The sequence below is a fragment of the Salvelinus namaycush genome, chromosome 24 (assembly GCF_016432855.1).
Source record: "Salvelinus namaycush isolate Seneca chromosome 24, SaNama_1.0, whole genome shotgun sequence".
NCBI lineage: Eukaryota > Metazoa > Chordata > Actinopteri > Salmoniformes > Salmonidae > Salvelinus > Salvelinus namaycush.
Window position 1 is genome coordinate 30091270 of NC_052330.1, and position 19681 is coordinate 30110950.

General features: G+C 42.4%; 1 protein-coding gene across 1 annotated transcript in view; it reads left to right on the forward strand.

Annotated features, from left to right (window-relative positions):
- Window positions 1-19681, forward strand: part of LOC120019386 (dynein heavy chain 8, axonemal-like) — a 52068-nt gene that overhangs the window by 16839 nt on the left and 15548 nt on the right. The window contains 23 exon segments of the mRNA XM_038962674.1: window positions 71-175; window positions 645-806; window positions 979-1203; window positions 1323-1495; window positions 1726-1904; window positions 2639-2826; window positions 2941-3027; window positions 3153-3260; window positions 3360-3494; window positions 3620-3781; window positions 3967-4213; window positions 4475-4716; window positions 5026-5166; window positions 5390-5621; window positions 5861-6003; window positions 6108-6242; window positions 7250-7372; window positions 8244-8457; window positions 9021-9130; window positions 12906-13069; window positions 17807-17999; window positions 18228-18350; window positions 18504-18634. Of these exon segments, the coding sequence (XP_038818602.1) occupies window positions 71-175; window positions 645-806; window positions 979-1203; window positions 1323-1495; window positions 1726-1904; window positions 2639-2826; window positions 2941-3027; window positions 3153-3260; window positions 3360-3494; window positions 3620-3781; window positions 3967-4213; window positions 4475-4716; window positions 5026-5166; window positions 5390-5621; window positions 5861-6003; window positions 6108-6242; window positions 7250-7372; window positions 8244-8457; window positions 9021-9130; window positions 12906-13069; window positions 17807-17999; window positions 18228-18350; window positions 18504-18634 (3722 nt within the window).

Genomic DNA, 19681 nt, shown 5'->3' on the forward strand with positions numbered 1-19681 from the left:
GAACAGCAGAGATTTGTCTAAATAAAAAGAGATGCACAATGACTCAGATAAGGGAAACTCTCTTTTCCAGCCTCATCTCCTTGGTGTGTTTGACAATGTCAACGAAGTGGAATTCCACGCCAAAGATTATGACAAGATTTTGGCTGTCATTTCACAAGAGGGAGAGAAAGTGCCGGTATGCAACATTATCAGTATGATCAAATGCAATACTCACTATGATTGTGTGTGTGTGTGTGTGTGTGTGTGTGTGTGTGTGTGTGTGTGTGTGTGTGTGTGTGTGTGTGTGTGTGTGTGTGTGTGTGTGTGGGTGGGTGGGTGGGTGGGTGGGTGGGTAATATTATTTGGTAGGTGCTTATATTTGTCCTATTTCACAGGTGTGAATTGGAAATCTGTTTTTTGCATATCCCAACTCCCTCAGAGCGTGGAGCAAGGGCCAGCCATTATCAACAGAAACCCTGGAGCAATTACGGTTAAGTGCCTTGCTCAAGGGCACATCAACATATTGTTTCCCCTTTTCAGCTCCAGGATTCGACTGGAACCTTTCGCCACCCTCTGTGTGTTTGCGTGCGTGCGTGCATATGCATTTGTGTGCGTGTGTCTGTGTGTGTGAATGACAGCTCACGTGTCTGTCCATGCGTTTGCAGCTGGACCACCCAGTGATGGCAAGGGGGCCTGTGGAGCTGTGGCTGGGAGAGCTGCAGATGCAGCAACAGTCCTCTCTACACTCTGTCATCAAGGCTGCTGATCTCCAGATCAACGACTCAGGCTTTCAGCTCCTCACCTTCCTCAACCAGTTCCAAGCACAGGTAGGGAGATCAACCTAGAAATCCAATTATATGAACCAGAATGATGAAGAATATCCATCTAGGATCAATTGTAGGATCAATTGTCAACTCAGGATCAATTGTTGAATCATATCAGTTGTCAAAAATATATGTAATTATAATAAGTGTATCATTGATATCTTTGTTTTCTCAGGTGGGCCTGCTTGGCATCCAGATGCTGTGGACACGGGACTCGGAGGAGGCGCTGCGCAACGCCAAAGACGACAAGAAGATCATGCCAACTACCAACCAGAAGTTCCTGGATCTGCTCAACACACTGATTTCACAGACCACCCATGACCTGACCAAATTTGATCGTATCAAGTTCGAGACACTGGTCACAATCCATGTGCACCAAAGGGACATATTTGATGACCTAGTGAGTCGCTGAAAAATAAAACAACATTCTTATGTCTATAAGTTACATTTTAGAACATTTATATTTTGGGTTTTGTGTTCAAACACAAAATATTTTAATTCTTTGCTATTCCTTATCAGGTCAAAATGCACATCAAGTCAACCACTGACTTTGAGTGGCTGAAGCAGAGCAGGTTCTACTTCAAGGAGGACTTGGATCATGTCTTAGTGTCCATTACCGACGTGGATTTTGTTTACCAAAATGAATTCCTGGGTTGCACTGACCGTCTGGTCATCACCCCTTTAACTGACAGGCAAGAGAAGATTGTGTGTGTGTGTGTGTGTGTGTGTGTGTGTGTGTGTGTGTGTGTGTGTGTGTGTGTGTGTGTGCGTGTGTGTGTGTGTGTGTGTGTGTGTGTGTGTGTGTGTGTGTGTGTGTGTGTGTGTGTGTGTGTGTGTGTGTGTGTGTGTGTGTGTGTGTGTGGTGAAGATCTTTCCTTAGTGAAATGTTGAATAACCATGATGTCAAACCATCCATTTATAGGTGCTACATCACACTGTCTCAGGCTCTGGGCATGAGCATGGGCGGCGCCCCAGCCGGGCCAGCCGGTACAGGGAAGACTGAAACCACTAAAGACATGGGCCGCTGCCTGGGGAAATACGTGGTGGTCTTCAACTGCTCTGACCAGATGGACTTCAGAGGACTTGGTAGAATCTACAAAGGTGAACAATCAATGCAATTGAGTTGATTTCATTGTGAACTCAATGGCAACAATTGGAGGTGTGCCCTCTTTTCTCTATGGGCTAGCTATCATTTTGGGATGCTAATGTTAGTAGTCAATTGTCCAATGCAGTGGTTCTCAAACTGTGGGGTACGCCCCATGGGGGGGGGGGGGGGGGGGGGGTGAGGGGTCGGCAGGGGGCGGGTCCCCCACCCAAATTATTATTTTAGTTTTTTTTAAAGGAACTCAGTCCGGCTTTAAACTTACTCTTGAAAGTTGTAATAGTCGAAATCGTGTAGTGCATAATCAGTTCCTCTTGTCACGTTAGTCATTGCATACTTTCGAGAGATATTTATAACTTTTCCAGAAATGTCCAAATCAACTAGCCCATGTCAGCTGTTTTTTTAATAAAGGTTTTTAGCCCATAGATATTGTTGTAATTTTTTTGTCACTCAAATATCACATGAATACACAAAGTTTTCTTTGCACCCCATGACAAAATGTGTAGAATTGCAGGAAATAAGCTTTAAACCTGCAAAATTCTCTCCACCAACAATGGGGTGTGAACAGTTTGTCATGAACAGTGCTTGTTCCCATAGAAGTAGACGTGGCACGTGCGTGCGCAGTAGGGGCACGGGATGTTCCCCAATGCTGGAAGGGGGGCCCCGAGTGAAAAAGTTTGGGAACACCTGGCCTAATGTCAGTTGTTAATGTCGGTCTTCTGCTTACTTCCAGGTCTTGCCCAGTCTGGCTCCTGGGGCTGCTTTGACGAGTTCAACAGAATTGACTTGCCTGTGCTGTCTGTAGCTGCACAGCAGATCTACATTGTTCTCTCATCCCGTAAAGACCGCAAAACACAATTCATCTTCACCGATGGAGACTTAGTCAGTCTGAACCCAGAATTTGGGCTGTTTATCACCATGGTGTGTAGGAGGCAAGACAACAAAGCTTTGCCATTAGTCACTGAGTACAAGCACTTTGACAAGCAGCATGTATAAAGCTTTTGAATACCAACATGTTTTCTTGTTATTTCATAGAACCCTGGTTATGCTGGGCGTCAGGAGTTGCCAGAGAACCTGAAAGTTCAGTTCAGGACTGTGTCCATGATGGTGCCGGACAGACAGGTGGGTTGAGTTCCCTTCCCTCCAGTCAACTACCATACTGTGCAAAGAGTTCCTTTAACCATATGGGATTGCAACCTACTGTGTCTTAGCTGTCGGTCAACAATGTGTTCCTCATTGTTTTCCAGATCATCATGAGGGTGAAATTGGCCAGCTGCGGTTTCATTGAAAACGTTGTCTTGGCACAGAAGTTCTTTGTGCTCTACAAACTGTGCGAGGAGCAACTGACAAAGCAGGTGAATGCAGAGGCAGTCATTCCTGTCTGTACTGGCCTTTGAAAGAACAAGAATAAATTAACTGCTACACTGAGACTGACAGTCAATCCATCCTATCAGGTCCACTATGACTTTGGTCTGAGGAACATCCTGTCTGTGTTGAGAACCCTGGGGGCCAATAAGAGAGCCCGACCTCAAGACACCGAGTCCAGCATTGTGATGAGAGTTCTGCGTGACATGAACCTCTCCAAACTGGTATGAAAAGAGACATCAGCAAAACTATTGATCCTCATTAGTATGTTTTTAGCATGCTAATGCTAACATGTTTTTAGCATGCGGATGCAAACATATTTTGTCTCTTTGGTGCTTCTCCCTGCCAGGTGGATGAGGACGAGCCTCTCTTCCTCAGTCTGATCAGTGATCTGTTCCCGGGGATCCAGCTGGACGGGAGCACCTACGCTGAGCTGCAGGTTGCCGTGGCCAACCAGGTGGAGTTGGCAGGCCTCGTCAACCACCCTTCGTGGAACCTCAAACTTGTTCAGGTGACACTTTTACTTCTGTGTTTAGTCACAAGTGCTGAATGCACTGTTGTATAACCAAAGATATACAGTATATGAACACAAAGTGAATGTATGTTTAAATGATTGATTTAAAATATAAAAAAATTACAGTAATAAAGTTACCCTCCAAAGAGGCTGAAATAAAAATGTGCTGTTGTGTGTGTCAGCTTTACGAATCGTCGCGTGTGCGTCACGGCCTGATGACACTCGGCCCCAGTGGGGCCGGGAAGACCGCAGTCATCAACATCCTGATGCGAGCCTTGAGCGAGTGCGGAACGCCCCACAGGGAGATGAGGATGAACCCCAAGGCCATCACGGCCCCCCAGATGTTCGGGCGTTTGGACGCCGCCACTAACGACTGGACTGACGGCATCTTCTCCACGCTGTGGAGGAAGACTCTAAAAACCAAGAAGGGTACAACTGTCTGACTCTGAATGCACCTTGGGATACAATATTGATATGGTTTTACCATCTGTGAGAACATTGTTAGATGAAGCAGTGTTCAAATTGTCCAACCTCTGAATAAGGGTTTTCTCTCGACGACCCCGCCACAGAGCTTCCAAGAGAGTAACAATTAGAAACATTTATGTTGGCTTGTCAATCTTCTGTGGGTGAACAAACTAAGTACCATGTTAAATATTATGTTTTGGGGAAACTCACCCCTTTTTGTTGTAGGAGAGAACATCTGGATAGTCCTGGACGGCCCTGTGGACGCCATCTGGATTGAGAACCTCAACTCTGTTCTGGATGACAACAAGACCCTGACCCTGGCCAACGGTGATAGGATCGTCATGTCCCCGGCCTGTAAGCTGGTGTTTGAGGTGCACAACATGGACAACGCCTCCCCGGCCACCGTATCCCGCGTGGGCATGGTCTTTATGAGCTCCTCGGCTCTCAGCTGGAGGCCTATACTGCAGGTACAGGGCTTATGCAATAACACAAACCATCCATGTTACGGTCAAAGTGTTCCATATTAATATACTCTGTGTGGATAGTGTAAGACTTTCTTCAATAATCCAGTGAAATTGTGAACAAACCTTTCTAATTGGCCATTGTGTTCAATATCAGATATGTGCCAAATGGCAATATGCTTTGTGTTATAGACAGAGTGTCAGGGTGGGGTAACTTCACATTACCGCAGTAAAAAAAAGCTTCGGATTCCCCTAATGTGCTTAATCCTCATGATGACCTAGTTATGACTAAGTATAATGTTCTGTATGTTGTAGGGATGGGCTTACAAACGCAGTGCAGTGGAGGCAGACAATATCATGAGTCTGTACGACAAAGTCTTTGAGGATGCCTACGTGTACTTGAAGCAAAGCCTCAAGCCCAAAATGGAGCTTTTGGAGTGCAATTATATCATGCAGGTATGAATTAAATGCCTTCAGTATTTTGTAACCTTAATTTAACCATCACTTTGTTCCAATATCGACACTAGCATATCACTTAGAATGAAGCCTTGGTTTTGGGCATGCATTCTAAGTGCTATTCAAGAGTCTCTTGAGATAAAGAATTTTGCATTTTCCCTTTTTTATATACATATTACTACATATGAAAACTAACCCTATGTCTGTGACTGTATGTGTTCAGTCAGTGAACCTGCTGGAGGGCCTGATCCCCACCAAGGAGGCGGGGGGCCTGGTCAGCAGCATGCAGCTTGAGCGCCTCTTTGTTTTCTGCCTGATGTGGAGCGTGGGAGCCCTGCTGGAGCTGGAGGACAGGGAAAAGCTGGAGGCCTTCATCAGGGCCCACGAGAGCAAGGTGGACATTCCCAAAACACAGCCCGGAGAGACCATCTTCGAATATATGGTCAACCAGAACGGTACGTTTATACATAGCCCAAAAGGTCAGAAATCGTAAAAATATGTTGACAAAATTCCTTTTACAACCCTTTATACAACCTGACCATGACGTCAAAAAAGAGTCATAATGACATCATTGCACTGTTTTGGCCCACTGGGACTGTTTTCCCTGGATCCCTATGTGTCTTGGTTGCTGCACAGTAGTACCGTACTGTATGTGGGCAGGGCTCTGTATATGATGCAGGCGTTTCTGTTTCAGGTGACTGGGACCATTGGAATAACTATGTGGTGGAGTACATCTATCCCACTGACTACGTGCCAGATTACGCCGCCATCCTGGTTCCCAATGTGGACAACACCAGAACCAGTTACCTTTTGGAGACTATTGCAAAACAGCGCAAGGTACTGTACGCACACACACAGACACATTGGGTCAATTGGGTTAAGTCATCTCGATAACATGTTGGTGTAATCATACGTATTTTTTTCCCCTTCACTTTTGACAGGCTGTGTTGCTTATCGGTGAACAAGGAACTGCCAAGACAGTGATGATTAAAGGCTACACCAACAAGTACGACCCTGAGACAGACCTGTCCAAATCACTGAACTTTTCTTCTGCTACTGAGCCTACAATGTTTCAGGTGAGATATGTATACATTATATACATTACCCAGTATACATTACACCATATAATACAGTATTACATAGCTTACATTACATAGAGACGATGATTCAGTGCTATTTCTCAACAAATTTGGAGGAAGGATTGTTTACATATATTTGACATTTGTATCTAAAAGCATAATAAAAGCATAATTGAAAAATAATGAAAATTGGCATATTTATTACATTTTGGCCTTACCCAGGCCTCCTTTAAGACTCCATAATATTTGGTGTCATATGAAGCTCTACCGCTCGTTCTGTAATATGAGTAGTATTTGGATTTGATATATATATATTTTTACATTAATTTATGAATATTGAAAAATATAAACATGTCGAAAAAACTAAATGTTTGATTTGGCATTTTTTTAAATATATTGTTGAACATAATATACTCTACTATGGGAATATCAAAGTTCCAGAGTGGGATCTCTTTATAAAATGGGCCATAACTTTAAAACAAACAGACAAATTGGCATAGTCCTTCTCTTACTTATATCATTGCACATCCTGCAAATCACCAGCAGAGGGTGACTATTTTGAATACATTTTCACATTCACTCTTGGTAATGCTCACAAATTGGATCATAACTCTAAAAGGAACTTTTATATGTCCGTGTAGAGCATATTATGTTCAACAATATATGAAAACAAAAAATACTACTCATTACAGAGCAAGCGGTAAAGCTTCATATGACACCAATTTTTGCTATGTAGCACATACAGATGAAACAATGTAGTCTTAAATTAAAGGAGGCCTGAGTAAGGCCAAAATGTTAGAAATATGCCAACTTTGATCAATTACTTCTCAATTAAGCTTTTGGATACAATACCAAATATATAACAATCATTCCTCCAAAGGACCATTCTATGGATAAAATTGCATGAAAATCCCCCAAATCATCGTATTTTTTGTCCTAGTTTCGTGAGGAATCACTTTATAGTGTTTCTGCTGAGTAGTAATAAAGTGTTGTATGTATCACAGCGCACAGTGGAGAGCTACATTGAGAAGCGAATGGGTAGCACCTACGGACCTCCTGGAGGACGCAGAATGACCATCTTTGTGGATGACATCAACATGCCCATTGTCAATGAGTGGGGCGACCAGGTACTGTAGTCATAGCATTTCAATTCAACCCATCCATATAGCAGTGGTGTAAAGTACTTAATTAAAAATACTTTGAAGTACTACTTAAGTAGTTTTTTGGGGTAAATGTACTTTACTATTTATATTTTTGACAACTTTAACTTTTACTCCACTACATTCCTAAAGAAAATATTTTACTTTTTACTCCATAAATTTGCCCTGACAACCAAAAGTACTCGTTACATTTTGAATGCTTAGCAGGACAGGAAAATGGTTAAATTCACGCACTTATCAAGATAACACTTGTTCATCCCTACTGCCTCTGGTCTGGCGGACTCACTAAACACAAATGCATCTTTTGTAAATAATGTCTGAGTGTTGGAGTGAACCCCTGGCAATCCATACATTTTAAAAACAAGAAAATGGTCCTGTCTGCTTTGCTTAATATAAGACATTTAAAATTATTACTTTTAATACTTAAGTATATTTTTTCAATTACATTTACTTTTGATACTTAAGTATATTTCAAACCCAATACCTTTAGACTTTTACTCAAGTAGTATTTTACTGGCTGACTTTCACTTTTACTTGAGTAACTTTCTATTAAGGTATCTATACTTTTATTCAAGTATGACAATTGGGTACTTTTTCCATCACTGCCATATAGCCATCACTGAAGCAGGGCTCTGGACTAACTTTTTCCCCTAGTGGTACTGATGCCACTAACTTTTCAGTTAAAGGGACTGGCCCATGATTTGGTTGCACACAAAAGAAATTGCGGTGTCACACAATAGAAAAAAATTGTAATCACAATTCAAAGTGACAACAGGCATTTACAATGGTTTGCAGAATAACTGATTCCCTTGTTTGTGTTTGTTTATTCTGCACACAGATCACCAACGAGATAGTCCGTCAGATGATGGAGATGACTGGCATGTACAGTCTGGACAAACCAGGAGACTTCACCACCATTGTGGACATGCAGATGCTAGCTGCTATGATTCACCCTGGGGGAGGCAGGAACGACATCCCCCAGAGACTGAAGAGACAGTTTACCGTGTTCAACTGTACCCTGCCATCCAACACCTCCATTGACAAGATCTTTGGTAGGCTACTCACCTCTGAATTACTAACTGACTGGCTGTGATGCAGCAATCAAATTATGCAATATCACACTGTTAGGTTCTAAATGAACCTTATAGAATTTCAGGCGCGTAATAAAGCTCAAACCAAGTTTATTGCCCCATTGGGTCATACAGCTGCATAAGGCAAAGACATATTTCCACCCAATTTGGGTGGAGTCTCCTCTCTAAACATTACATCTTTATTACTAGGCAGGAAGTTAAGTGATACGGGCCACAAACTGTTCCTTCTCCCGTAAGGTCACCTGACCTCGACCCCCTTCCTCACTAATCCACATCTCTCAATCCTTATCAGTGCCTGCCACATGTGATTATCTTTCCTTCACTCAGTACATTCCAAGCTTAATTACATCCACGATATCCATTCCTCCTACAGATAACCATTAACTTCTGGTGTAGACCCTAGACTATGGCACCCCTCATGTCTCAAGTATAACTGATGACTAACAATATTTAAAGTTTAGAAATCCGAACCCATCAACACACACACACACAAAAGAGTACATTATGTGTCTCTATTCCCACAGGTATCATGGGCTGTGGATACTTCCACGAATGCAGGGAGTTCAAGTCTGAGATTTCTGAGACAGTGAAATATCTGGTCTCCGCTGGTAGGATCCTGTGGCAGTGGACCAAGGTAAGCACTGTCCCAAGATCAGAATTAATGCTTTACTGAATATATTTAACCTGGTCCCAGATCTATTTGTGATGTTCGACATACTAACGACCATAGTAAGTGACCCTTCGCTAAGCCCCGCCTCCTTGGTTACCGTTGCAACCTCGGACAAGATTTTCCTGTGAAGCCCAATTCCCCACTCAAACCACTGGAGAAAATGATCTCAGAATGTGTTTTTAATAGACAATGAATTTAAACACATACTACCACTTGCTCAGGTATGTGGTGGCGGAATGTCATTACAATTGCTTCACGGGAACCTGGTAAAATTACGTTTGTAGTGTGGCTAGCCACAAGATGGCTCTGACTATGCACTATCAGCATGCAGTCAAATCAAATCAAATGTATTTATATCGCCCTTCTTACATCAGCTGATATCTCAAAGTGCTGTACAGAAACCCAGCCTAAAACCCCAAACAGCAAGCAATGCAGGTGTAGAAGCACGGTGGCTAGGAAAAACTCCCTAGAAAGGCCAAAACCTAGGAAGAAACCTAGAGAGGAACCAGGCTATGAGGGGTGGCCAGTCCTCTTCTGGCTGTGCCGGGTGGAGATTATAACATGTTCGAATGTTCATAAATGACCAGCATGGTCAAATAATAGTAATCACAGTGGTTGTCGAGGGTGCAACAGGTCAGCACGGCCAGGTGGACTGGGGACAGCAAGGAGTCATCATGCCAGGTAGTCCTGAGGCATGGTCCTAGGGCTCAGGTCCTCCGAGAGAAAGAAAGAGAGAATTAGAGAGAGCATACTTAAGTTCACACAGGACACCGGATAAGACAGGAGAAATACTCCAGATATAACAGACTAAACCTAGCCCCCCGACACATAAACTACTACAGCATAAATACTGGAGGCTGAGACAGGAGGGGTCAGGAGACACTGTGGCCCCATCCGATGATACCCCCGGACAGGGCCAAACAGGCAGGATATAACCCCACCCACTTTGCCAAAGCACAGCCCCAACACCACTAGAGGGATATCTTCAACCACCAACTTACCATCCTGAGACAAGGCCGAGTATAGCTCACAAAGATCTCCGTCACGGCACAACCCAAGGGGGGGCGCCAACCCAGACAGGAAGACCACGTCAGTGACTCAACCCACTCAAGTGACGCGCCCCTCCTAGGGACAGCATGGAAGAGCACCAGTAGGCCAGTGACTCAGCCCCTGTAATAGGGTTAGAGGCAGAGAATCCCAGTGGAGCGAGGGGAACCGGCCAGGCAGAGACAGCAAGGGTAGTTCGTTGCTCCAGTGCCTTTCCGTTCACCTTCACATTCCTGGGCCAGACTACACTCAATCATAGGACCTACTGAAGAGATGAGTCTTCAATAAAGACTTAAAGGTTGAGACCGAGTCTGCGTCTCTCACATGGGTAGGCAGACCATTCCATAAAAATGGAGCTCTATAGGAGAAAGCCCTGCCTCCAGCTGTTTGCTTAGAAATTCTAGGGACAATTAGGAGGCCTGCGTCTTGTGAGTGTAGCGTACGTGTAAGTATGTACGGCAGGACCAAATCGGAAAGATAGGTAGGAGCAAGCCCATGTAATTCTTTGTAGGTTAGCAGTAAAACCTTGAAATCAGCCCTTGCCTTAACAGGAAGCCAGTGTAGGGAGGCCAACATTTTTTGGTTCTAGTCAGGATTCTAGCAGCCGTATTTAGCACTAACTGAAGTTTATTTAGTGCTTTATCCGGGTAGCCGGAAAGTAGAGCATTGTAGTAGTCTAACCTAGAAGTGACAAAAGCATGGATTAATTTTTCTGCATCATTTTTGGACAGAAAATGTCTGATTTTTGCAATGTTACGTAGATGGAAAAAAGCTGTCCTTGAAACAGTCTTGATATGTTCGTCAAAAGAGAGATCAGGGTCCAGAGTAACGCCGAGGTCCTTCACAGTTTTATTTGAGACGACTGTACAATCATCAAGATTAATTGTCAGATTCAACAGAAGATCTCTTTGTTTCTTGGGACCTAGAACAAGCATCTCTGTTTTGTCCGAGTTTAAAAGTAGAAAGTTTGCAGCCATCCACTTCCTTATATCTGAAACACAGGCTTCCAGTGAGGACAATTTTGGGGCTTTACCATGTTTCATCGAAATGTACAGCTGTGTGTCATCCACATAGCAGTGAAAGTTAACATTATGTTTCCGAATGACATCCCCAAGAGGTAAAATATATAGTGAAAACAATAGTGGTCCTAAAACGAAACCTTGAGGGTACACCGAAGTTTACAGTTGATTTGTCAGAGGACAAACCATTCACAGAGACAAACTGATATCTTTCCGACAGATAAGATCTAAACCAGGCTATAACTTGTCTGTGTAGACCAATTTGGTTTTCCAATCTCCAAAAGAATGTGGTGATCAATGGTATCAAAAGCAGCACTAAGGTCTAGGAGCACGAGGACAGATGCAGAGCCTCGGTCTGACGCCATTAAAAGGTCATTTACCACCTTCACAAGTGCAGTCTCGGTGCTATGATGGGGTCTAAAACCAGACTGAAGCATTTCGTATACATTGTTTGTCTTCAGGAAGGCAGTGAGTTTCTGCGCAACAGCTTTTTCAACATTTTTTGAGAGGAATGGGATATAGGCCGATAGTTTTTAATATTTTCTGGGTCAAGGTTTGGCTTTTTCAAGAGAGGCTTTATTACTGCCACTTTTAGTGAGTTTGGTACACATCCGGTGGATAGAGAGCCGTTTATTATGATCAACATAGGAGGGCCAAGCACAGGATGCAGCTCTTTCAGTTGTTTAGTTGGAATAGGGTCCAGTATGCAGCTTGAAGGTTTAGAGGCCATGATTATTTTCATCGTTGTGTCAAGAGATTTAGTACTAAAACACTTGAGTGTCTCCCTTGATCCTAGGTCCTGGCAGAGTTGTGCAGACTCAGGACAACTGAGCTTTGGAGGAATACTCAGATTTAAAGAGGAGTCTGTAATTTGCTTTCTAATGATCATGATCTTTTCCTCAAAGAAGTTCATGAATTTATTACTGCTGAAGTGAAAGCCATCCTCTCTTGGGGAATGCTGCTTTTTAGTTAGCTTTGCAACAGTATCAAAAAGACATTTTGGATTGTTCTTATTTTCCTCAATTAAGTTGGAAAAATAGGATGATCGAGCAGCAGTGAGGGCTCTTCGATACTGTAAGGTACTGTCTTTCCAAGCTAGTCAGAAGACTTCCAGTTTGGTGTGGCGCCATTTCCGTTCCAATTTTCTGGAAGCTTGCTTCAGAGCTCGGGTATTTTCTGTATACCAGGGAGCTAGTTTCTTATGACAAATGTTTTTAGTATTTAGTCAAGCTACTAACCACTTTTGGAGCTAATTAGTGCTCTCAAATGTATCTTGATGTTGACAGCAGATGAGAGTTATATTAATAATATAGTTAACTTAGCTAGCTAACATACATACTCTAGCCCTTGTGCACTGTTCAATTATTTAGCCATTTCAACAATCATTTTTTTGATAAACTCTCTGTTTTTGCCACTGCCCTTATTGGCTTCCATGCATTTGAATCTAGAGATTGTCCAAGGCTGGTTGGTCTCGAGCATGGTAAGCGACAGTTGCTATCCAATGGAGCACTGCAATTGGTTGGCCAAAATTCTGTGGCGGGGCTTAGCGAAGGGTCAATTGGCTATACAGCACAAACAGATCTGGGACCAGACTAGTATTTAATCAGTCAGTGCATGAACAACATCTCTGAAGTTCCTAAATGTTAATGTATCCCTGTACTATGACCTTTCAGGTGAAAATGCTGCCCACGCCCTCAAAGTTCCACTACATCTTCAACTTGAGAGACTTGTCAAGGATCTGGCAGGGCATGCTCATCATCAAGGCAGATGAGTGTGATGATATCCCCACCTTGCTGGCGCTGTTCAAGTGTGAATGCACCAGGGTGATCGCAGACAGGTACAGTACTGGAATGAATGGGGTCCCTGTTATGAACAGAACACTTTGCATTCACAGTGATAAAGTCATAATCCTTAATAATTTTTTCAACCCAGTGGCAGCCCTGCCACTTGGTTTCCTCTAAAGCTGAGGGATGGGTCTGGAGAAATTACGTAAACATTGATGTAGTGTAATTTTTTTAGCTGCAGGAGCACCAAAAAAAAAGTTTACTGCATAATTTCTCAATCAGAGTTTGCACAAATTGATGTAGCCTGTTGAATATCATTAAAGCATATGCATTATATTCACCCTCCAAATGCAACGTCTGCCTATACCTACACATAATGTCTTAAGAAATGGTTCTATTTTTAACCCATTGATGTCCATAAAGGAAAAAAATACTCTGTTATACTTGTTCTCTGAGCTTACTGATGGACGAATCTGAAGAAATGTGTCAAATCTGCGAAAGCGTCAGTCGACAGTGTGAGTTTTTGATATTGTACTATATTTAGTCATTGGACACATGGGGTTACTGTTATTTCATGAATCAAGTCATGTGAATACATGTTCAAATGATCAGATCTTAATAATGTTTTGTATATATATTGCCTGGACCATTATATACAGTACTGTGAAAAAGTATTTGCCCTCTTTCTGTTTCTCTGTATTTGTGCATATTTTTTTTACACATATTATACTAACAAAAGTATAAACACAACATGCAACAATTTCTAAGATTTTATTGAGTTAAAGTTCATATGAGGAAATCAGTCAATTAAAATAAATTGTATCTATAAACTTAATCTATGGATTTCACATGACTGGGAATACAGATGTGCATCTGTTGGTCACAGCAACAAAAAAATGGGCCTCACAATGGGCTTCAGGATCTCGTCACGGTATTTCAGTGCATTCAAATTGCCATTGATAAAATGCAATTGTGTTCGTTGTCCATAGCTTATGCCTGCCCATACCATAACACCACCGCCACCATGTTCACAACGTTGACATCAGCAAACCGCTCGCCCACACAACGCCATACATGTGGTCTGCGGTTGTGATTGCGGTTGGATGCCAAATTCTCTAATACGATGTTGGAGGCGGCTTATGGTAGAGAGATTAACATTAAATTCTCTAGAAACTGCTTTGGTGGACATTCCTGCAGTCAGCATGCCAATTGCACACTTCCTCAAAACTTGATACATCTGTGGCATTGTTGTGTGACAAAACTGCACATTTTAGAGTGCCATTTTATTGTCCCAAGCACAAAGGGCACCTGTGTTATGATCATGCTGTTTAATCAGCTTCTTGATATGTGTGACGGCCGTCGGAAGGAGACCACGGTGTAGCGTCGTGAGCGTACATTTTCTTTTATTATAGTAAATGTCGCCAAGAAAACAAAGAAACGACCATGAAGCTTAACATGGCATTAGTGCCACTAACAAAGATAACTACCCACAAACACCAAAGGAAAAAAGGCTGCCTAAGTATGATTCCCAATCAGAGACAACGATAGACAGCTGTCCCTGATTGAGAACCATACCTGGCCAAAACGTAGAAATAAAGAACATAGAATGCCCAACAAATCACACCCTGACCAAACCAAATAGAGACATAAAAAGGCTCTCTAAGGTCAGGGCGTGACAATATGCCACAACTGTCAGATGGATGGATTCAATTGTTTTAATGAACAAAGTTATGCAAAATCCAATGCCCCTTTTTGAAAAGCGTTTTTTTATTTAACCTTTATTTAACTAGGCAAGTCAGGCGCCCACATGACGCCGTACATGTGGTGCCACTGGTTGTGCCATCTTTAGCTGCCATGACAACCAAATACTTCCTGTAGTTGTTGATCAGTTACTCTGAGGAATTTTGGCCCACTCTTCCATGCAGGACTGCTTTATCTCAATGACATTTTGGGGTTTTTGAGCATTAACTGCTCGTTTCAGGTCCTGCCACAACATCTCAATCGGGTTTACAGTTGAAGTCGGAAGTTTACATACACTTAGGTTGGAGTCATTGAAACGAGTTTTTCAACCACTTCACACATTTCTTGTTAACAAACTATAGTATAGTCGGTTAGGACATCTACTTTGTGCATTTCCAACAATTGTTTACAGACACATTATTTCACTTATAATTCATTGTATCACAATCACAGTGGGTCAGAAGTTTACATACACTAAGTTGACTGTGCCTTTAAACAGCTTGGAAAATTCCAGAAAATTATGTCTTGGCTTTAGAAGCTTCTGTTAGGCTAATTGACATAATTTGAGTCAATTGGAGGTGTACCTGTGGGTGTATTTCAAGGCCTACCTTAAAACTCAGGGCCTCTTTGCTTGACATCATGGGAAAATCAAAAGAAATCAGCCAAAACCTCAGAAAAACAAGTCTGGTTCATCCTTGGGAGCAATTTCCAAACACCTGAAGGTACCACGTTCATCTGTACAAACAATAGTACGCAAGTATAAACACCATGGGACCACGCAGCCATCATACCGCTCAGGAAGGAGACGCATTCTGTCTCCTAGAGATGAACGTACTTTGGTGCGAAAAGTGCAAATCAATCCCAGAACAACAGAAAGCACCTTGTGAAGATGCTGGAGGAAACAGGTACAAAAGTATATATATCCACAGTAAAATGAGTCCTATATCGAAATAACCTGAAAGGCCGCTCAGCAAGGAAGAAGCCACTGCTCCAAAACCGCCATTATAAAATGCCAGACTACGGTTTGCAACTGCACATGGGGACAAAGATCGTACTTTTTGGAGAAATGTCCTCTGGTCTGATGAAACAAAAATAGAACTGTTTGGCCGTAATGACCATCGTTATGTTTGAGGAAATAGGGGGAGGCTTGCAAGCCGAAGAACACCATCCCAACCGTGAAGCACTGGGATGGCAGCATCATGTTGTGGGGGTGCTTTGCTGCAGGAGGGACTGGTGCACTTCACAAAATAGAAGCCATCATGAGGCAGGATAATTATGTGGATATATTGAAGCAACATCTCAAGACATCAGTCAGGAAGTTAAAGCTTGGTTGCAAATGGGTCTTCCAAATGTATAATGACCCCAAGCATACTTCCAAAGTTGTGGCAAAATGGCTTAAGGACAACAAAGTCAAGGTATTGGAGTGACCATCACAAAGCCCTGACCTCAATCCTATAGAAAATGTGTGGGCAGAGCTGAAAAAGTATGTGCGAGCAAGGAGGCCTACAAACCTGACAGTTACACCAGCTCTGTCAGGAGGAATGGGCCAAAATTCACCCAACTTATTGTGGGAAGCTTGTAGAAGGCTACCCGAAACGTTTGACCCAAGTTAAACATTTTAAAGGCAATGCTACCAAATACTAATTGAGTGCATGTTAACTTCTGACCCACTGGGAATGTGATTAAAGAAATAAAAGCTGAAATAAATCATTCTCTCTCCTATTATTCTGACATTTCACATTCTTAAAATAAAGTGGTGATCCTAAGACAATTTTTACTAGGATTAAATGTCAGGAATTGTGAAAAAATGAGTTTAAATGTATTTGGTTAAGGTGTATGTAAACTTCCGACTTCAACTGTAGGTTTGGACTTTACATTTGTGTTTTTTCTGCCATTCTGATGTAGACTTGCTTGTGTGTTTTGGATCATTGTCTTGCTGCATGACCCAGCTGCGCTTCAGCTCACAGACGGATGGCCTGACATTCTCCTGAATAATTCATGGTTCCTTCAATGATGGCAAGTCGTCCAGGTCCTGAGGCAGCAAAGCATCCCCAAACCATCACATTACCACCACCATGCTTGACCGTTGGTATGAGGATCTTACTGCGGAATGCAGTGTTTGGTTTTCGCCCGACATAACGGGACCCATCTCATCCATAAAGTCAAGCAAGTCAAGATCAGAATGTCTGAAAAGCAACACATTTAACGTTTTTGAATGGCCTAGTCAAAGTCCAGACCTAAACCCGATTGAAATGTTGCAGTTCATGCTCGAAAACCCACTAATGTGCTAAGTTAAAGCAGCTCCGCATTGATAAGAGTGGTCCAAAACTCTTTCTCAGATCTTAAACATGTTCAAAAATCTTAGTCATTGTCTGGACCAATATATATATTATATATTATTATATATATATATAACAACAGTAACTCCTAGAGCATATTATACAGTATAAGCAAATCCAATGCAACAGAGCTGCATGCTGACCTTTTTTACAAGGAGCAAAATGTAAAAAATATTTCAGGTAATAAAGATAGAGTCTTTCATTTTTCAAGGTGATTCTAAATTAAAATTCCAGGTCGCACAGCAAAATGTTTAGGCGCATATGCGAGTGAAATGGTTGCGCTGTAAAGCCCTGTGCAAGTCAGTGGCGAACAGGCCTCACTCTCCATTGACTTGCACAGGATCTGCTTATACTTTATTGTATACTCTAGGAGTGAGTGTGAGTGGATTTCTTTAGATATTGTTTTTATATATGTGTTTATTGGTGAGCTGTTGAGTTTGGCCGAATGATAAACATTTCTTTACCATTCAGCTAATCATCCAAAAATCTCATAAGATATTAGGTGGTGTTTTGGTCTAACTGTAACATTATACTCTGCAATTATATTTGGTTACTAATTTGAGATCTAACTTTAGTAAACAAGCACTTTTGTGAGAATTGGCGGACGAAAGCACTGCACCCCTGGACGTAACCATTCTCAAATTCATAGATGGATGACTGACAGTCCATGAGAATGAAACCAATGGTGGTCATTGTGTCCCTGTGCTGCAGGTTTGTCTGCTTTGAGGACAAGGTGTGGTTTGAGAAGGCCATATCCAGGGTGATCCAGGATCACGTGGACCCCAGCCTGGTCCCTGACCTCCACCCTGACCCCTACTTTGTGGACTTTCTGAGAGAGGCTCTCGAGCCCACGGGAGATGAGGCAGATGACATCTGTTTGGACGCCCCCAAAGTTTACGAACTGGTAAAGAGCCAAGGCACATTGTAGTCTTATGTTGTTCAAACTAGACATAAGGGCTGGTTTCCTGGACACAGATTAAGCCAAATCCTGGACTGAAAATATACAGTATTTCCTGCATGCTTTTCAGTCCAGTACTAGGCATAATCGGTGTTTCGGGAAGCAACCCCTGAAGGTTTAGATTTCATCCATTTGCAAAATGTGTATCTAACCAAAGTAATGTTTCATCATTAGGTGCCCAGTTTTGAGTTCCTGTGTGAGAAGCTGATTATCTATCAGAGCCAGTACAATGAGAATGTTAGAGGGGCCAGTCTGGACCTTGTGTTCTTTACAGATGCCATGACTCATCTCATCAAGGTTAAACTAACATCCTGACTGCCATGTTATTCATAATCACTCAATATTACTCTGTCATCTGTTTTTCGAACATTTGTTTAATTAAAATAAGGTTTTGTAACAACATCTTTAGATAAGGTGAGAATCTTTATCTATCCTGTGGTCCCCCCACAGATCTCACGTATCATCCGGACAGACTGCGGCAACGCTTTGCTAGTGGGAGTGGGAGGATCAGGAAAACAGAGTCTCACCCGACTGGCTTCCTTTATAGCCGGATACAGTATATTCCAGATCACCCTGACCAGGTAAGTACGAGGGGTTATGTGGTTGTTTGTCAATAACAGTTAGGTAAAGTAGGTCACGATGGATCATAGAGATCCTATTATATTACTAAAGGGGCAATGTCATAAAACCTCAAAGTTCCAGAATAAAATTATAATTGCCTTCATTGTGGTAAAGGAAATCCAAACCAGTCTAATTGGAATGAATGACATTAGAGGCATAGGTGATGCCTTTCCTGTTTTTACTTATGCAGGATTTTTTGTGAAATACATTTTATTCTAATTCCTAATTCTATGTGAGCAAAGGATTTGGAAAATATGAAAGTAGCATAGTAAGGGCAGCAATTAGTGTTATGCAAATCAAATCAAATTTTATTAGTCACATGTGCCCAAATAAAACAGGTGTAGGTAGACCTTACAGTGAAATGCTTACTTACGAGCCCCTAACCGACAGTGCAGTTAAAAAAAATATGGATAAGAATAAGAGATAAAAGCAATAAGTAATTAAAGAGGAGCAGTAAAAAAAACAATATATACAGGGTGGTGCTGGTTACAGAGTCAATGTGCAGGGGCACCGGTTAGTTGAGGTAGTAGGTACATGTAGGTAGAGTTAATTAAAGTGACTATGCATAGATGACAACATGGATGGCAGGAAGCTTGGCCCCAGTGATGTACTGGGCCATTCGCACTACCCTCTGTAGTGCCTTGCGGTCTGAGGCCGAGGAGTTGCCATACCAGGCAGTGATGCAACCAGTCATGCCAAATCTTTTCAGTCTCCTGAGGGGGAATAGGTTTTGTCGTGCCCGATTCACGACTGTCATGGTGTGCTTGGACCATGTTAGTTTGTTGGTGATGTGGACACCAAGGAACTTGAAGCTCTCAACCTGCTCCACTGCAACCCCGACGATGAGAAGGTCCTCTTTTTCCTGTAGTCCACAATCATCTCCTTTGTCTTGATCACGTTGAGGGAGAGGTTGTTGTCCCTGACCTCCTCCCTATAAGCTGTCTCGTTGTTGTTGGTGATCAGGCCTACCACTGTTGTGTCATCGCCAAATTTAATGATGGTGTTGG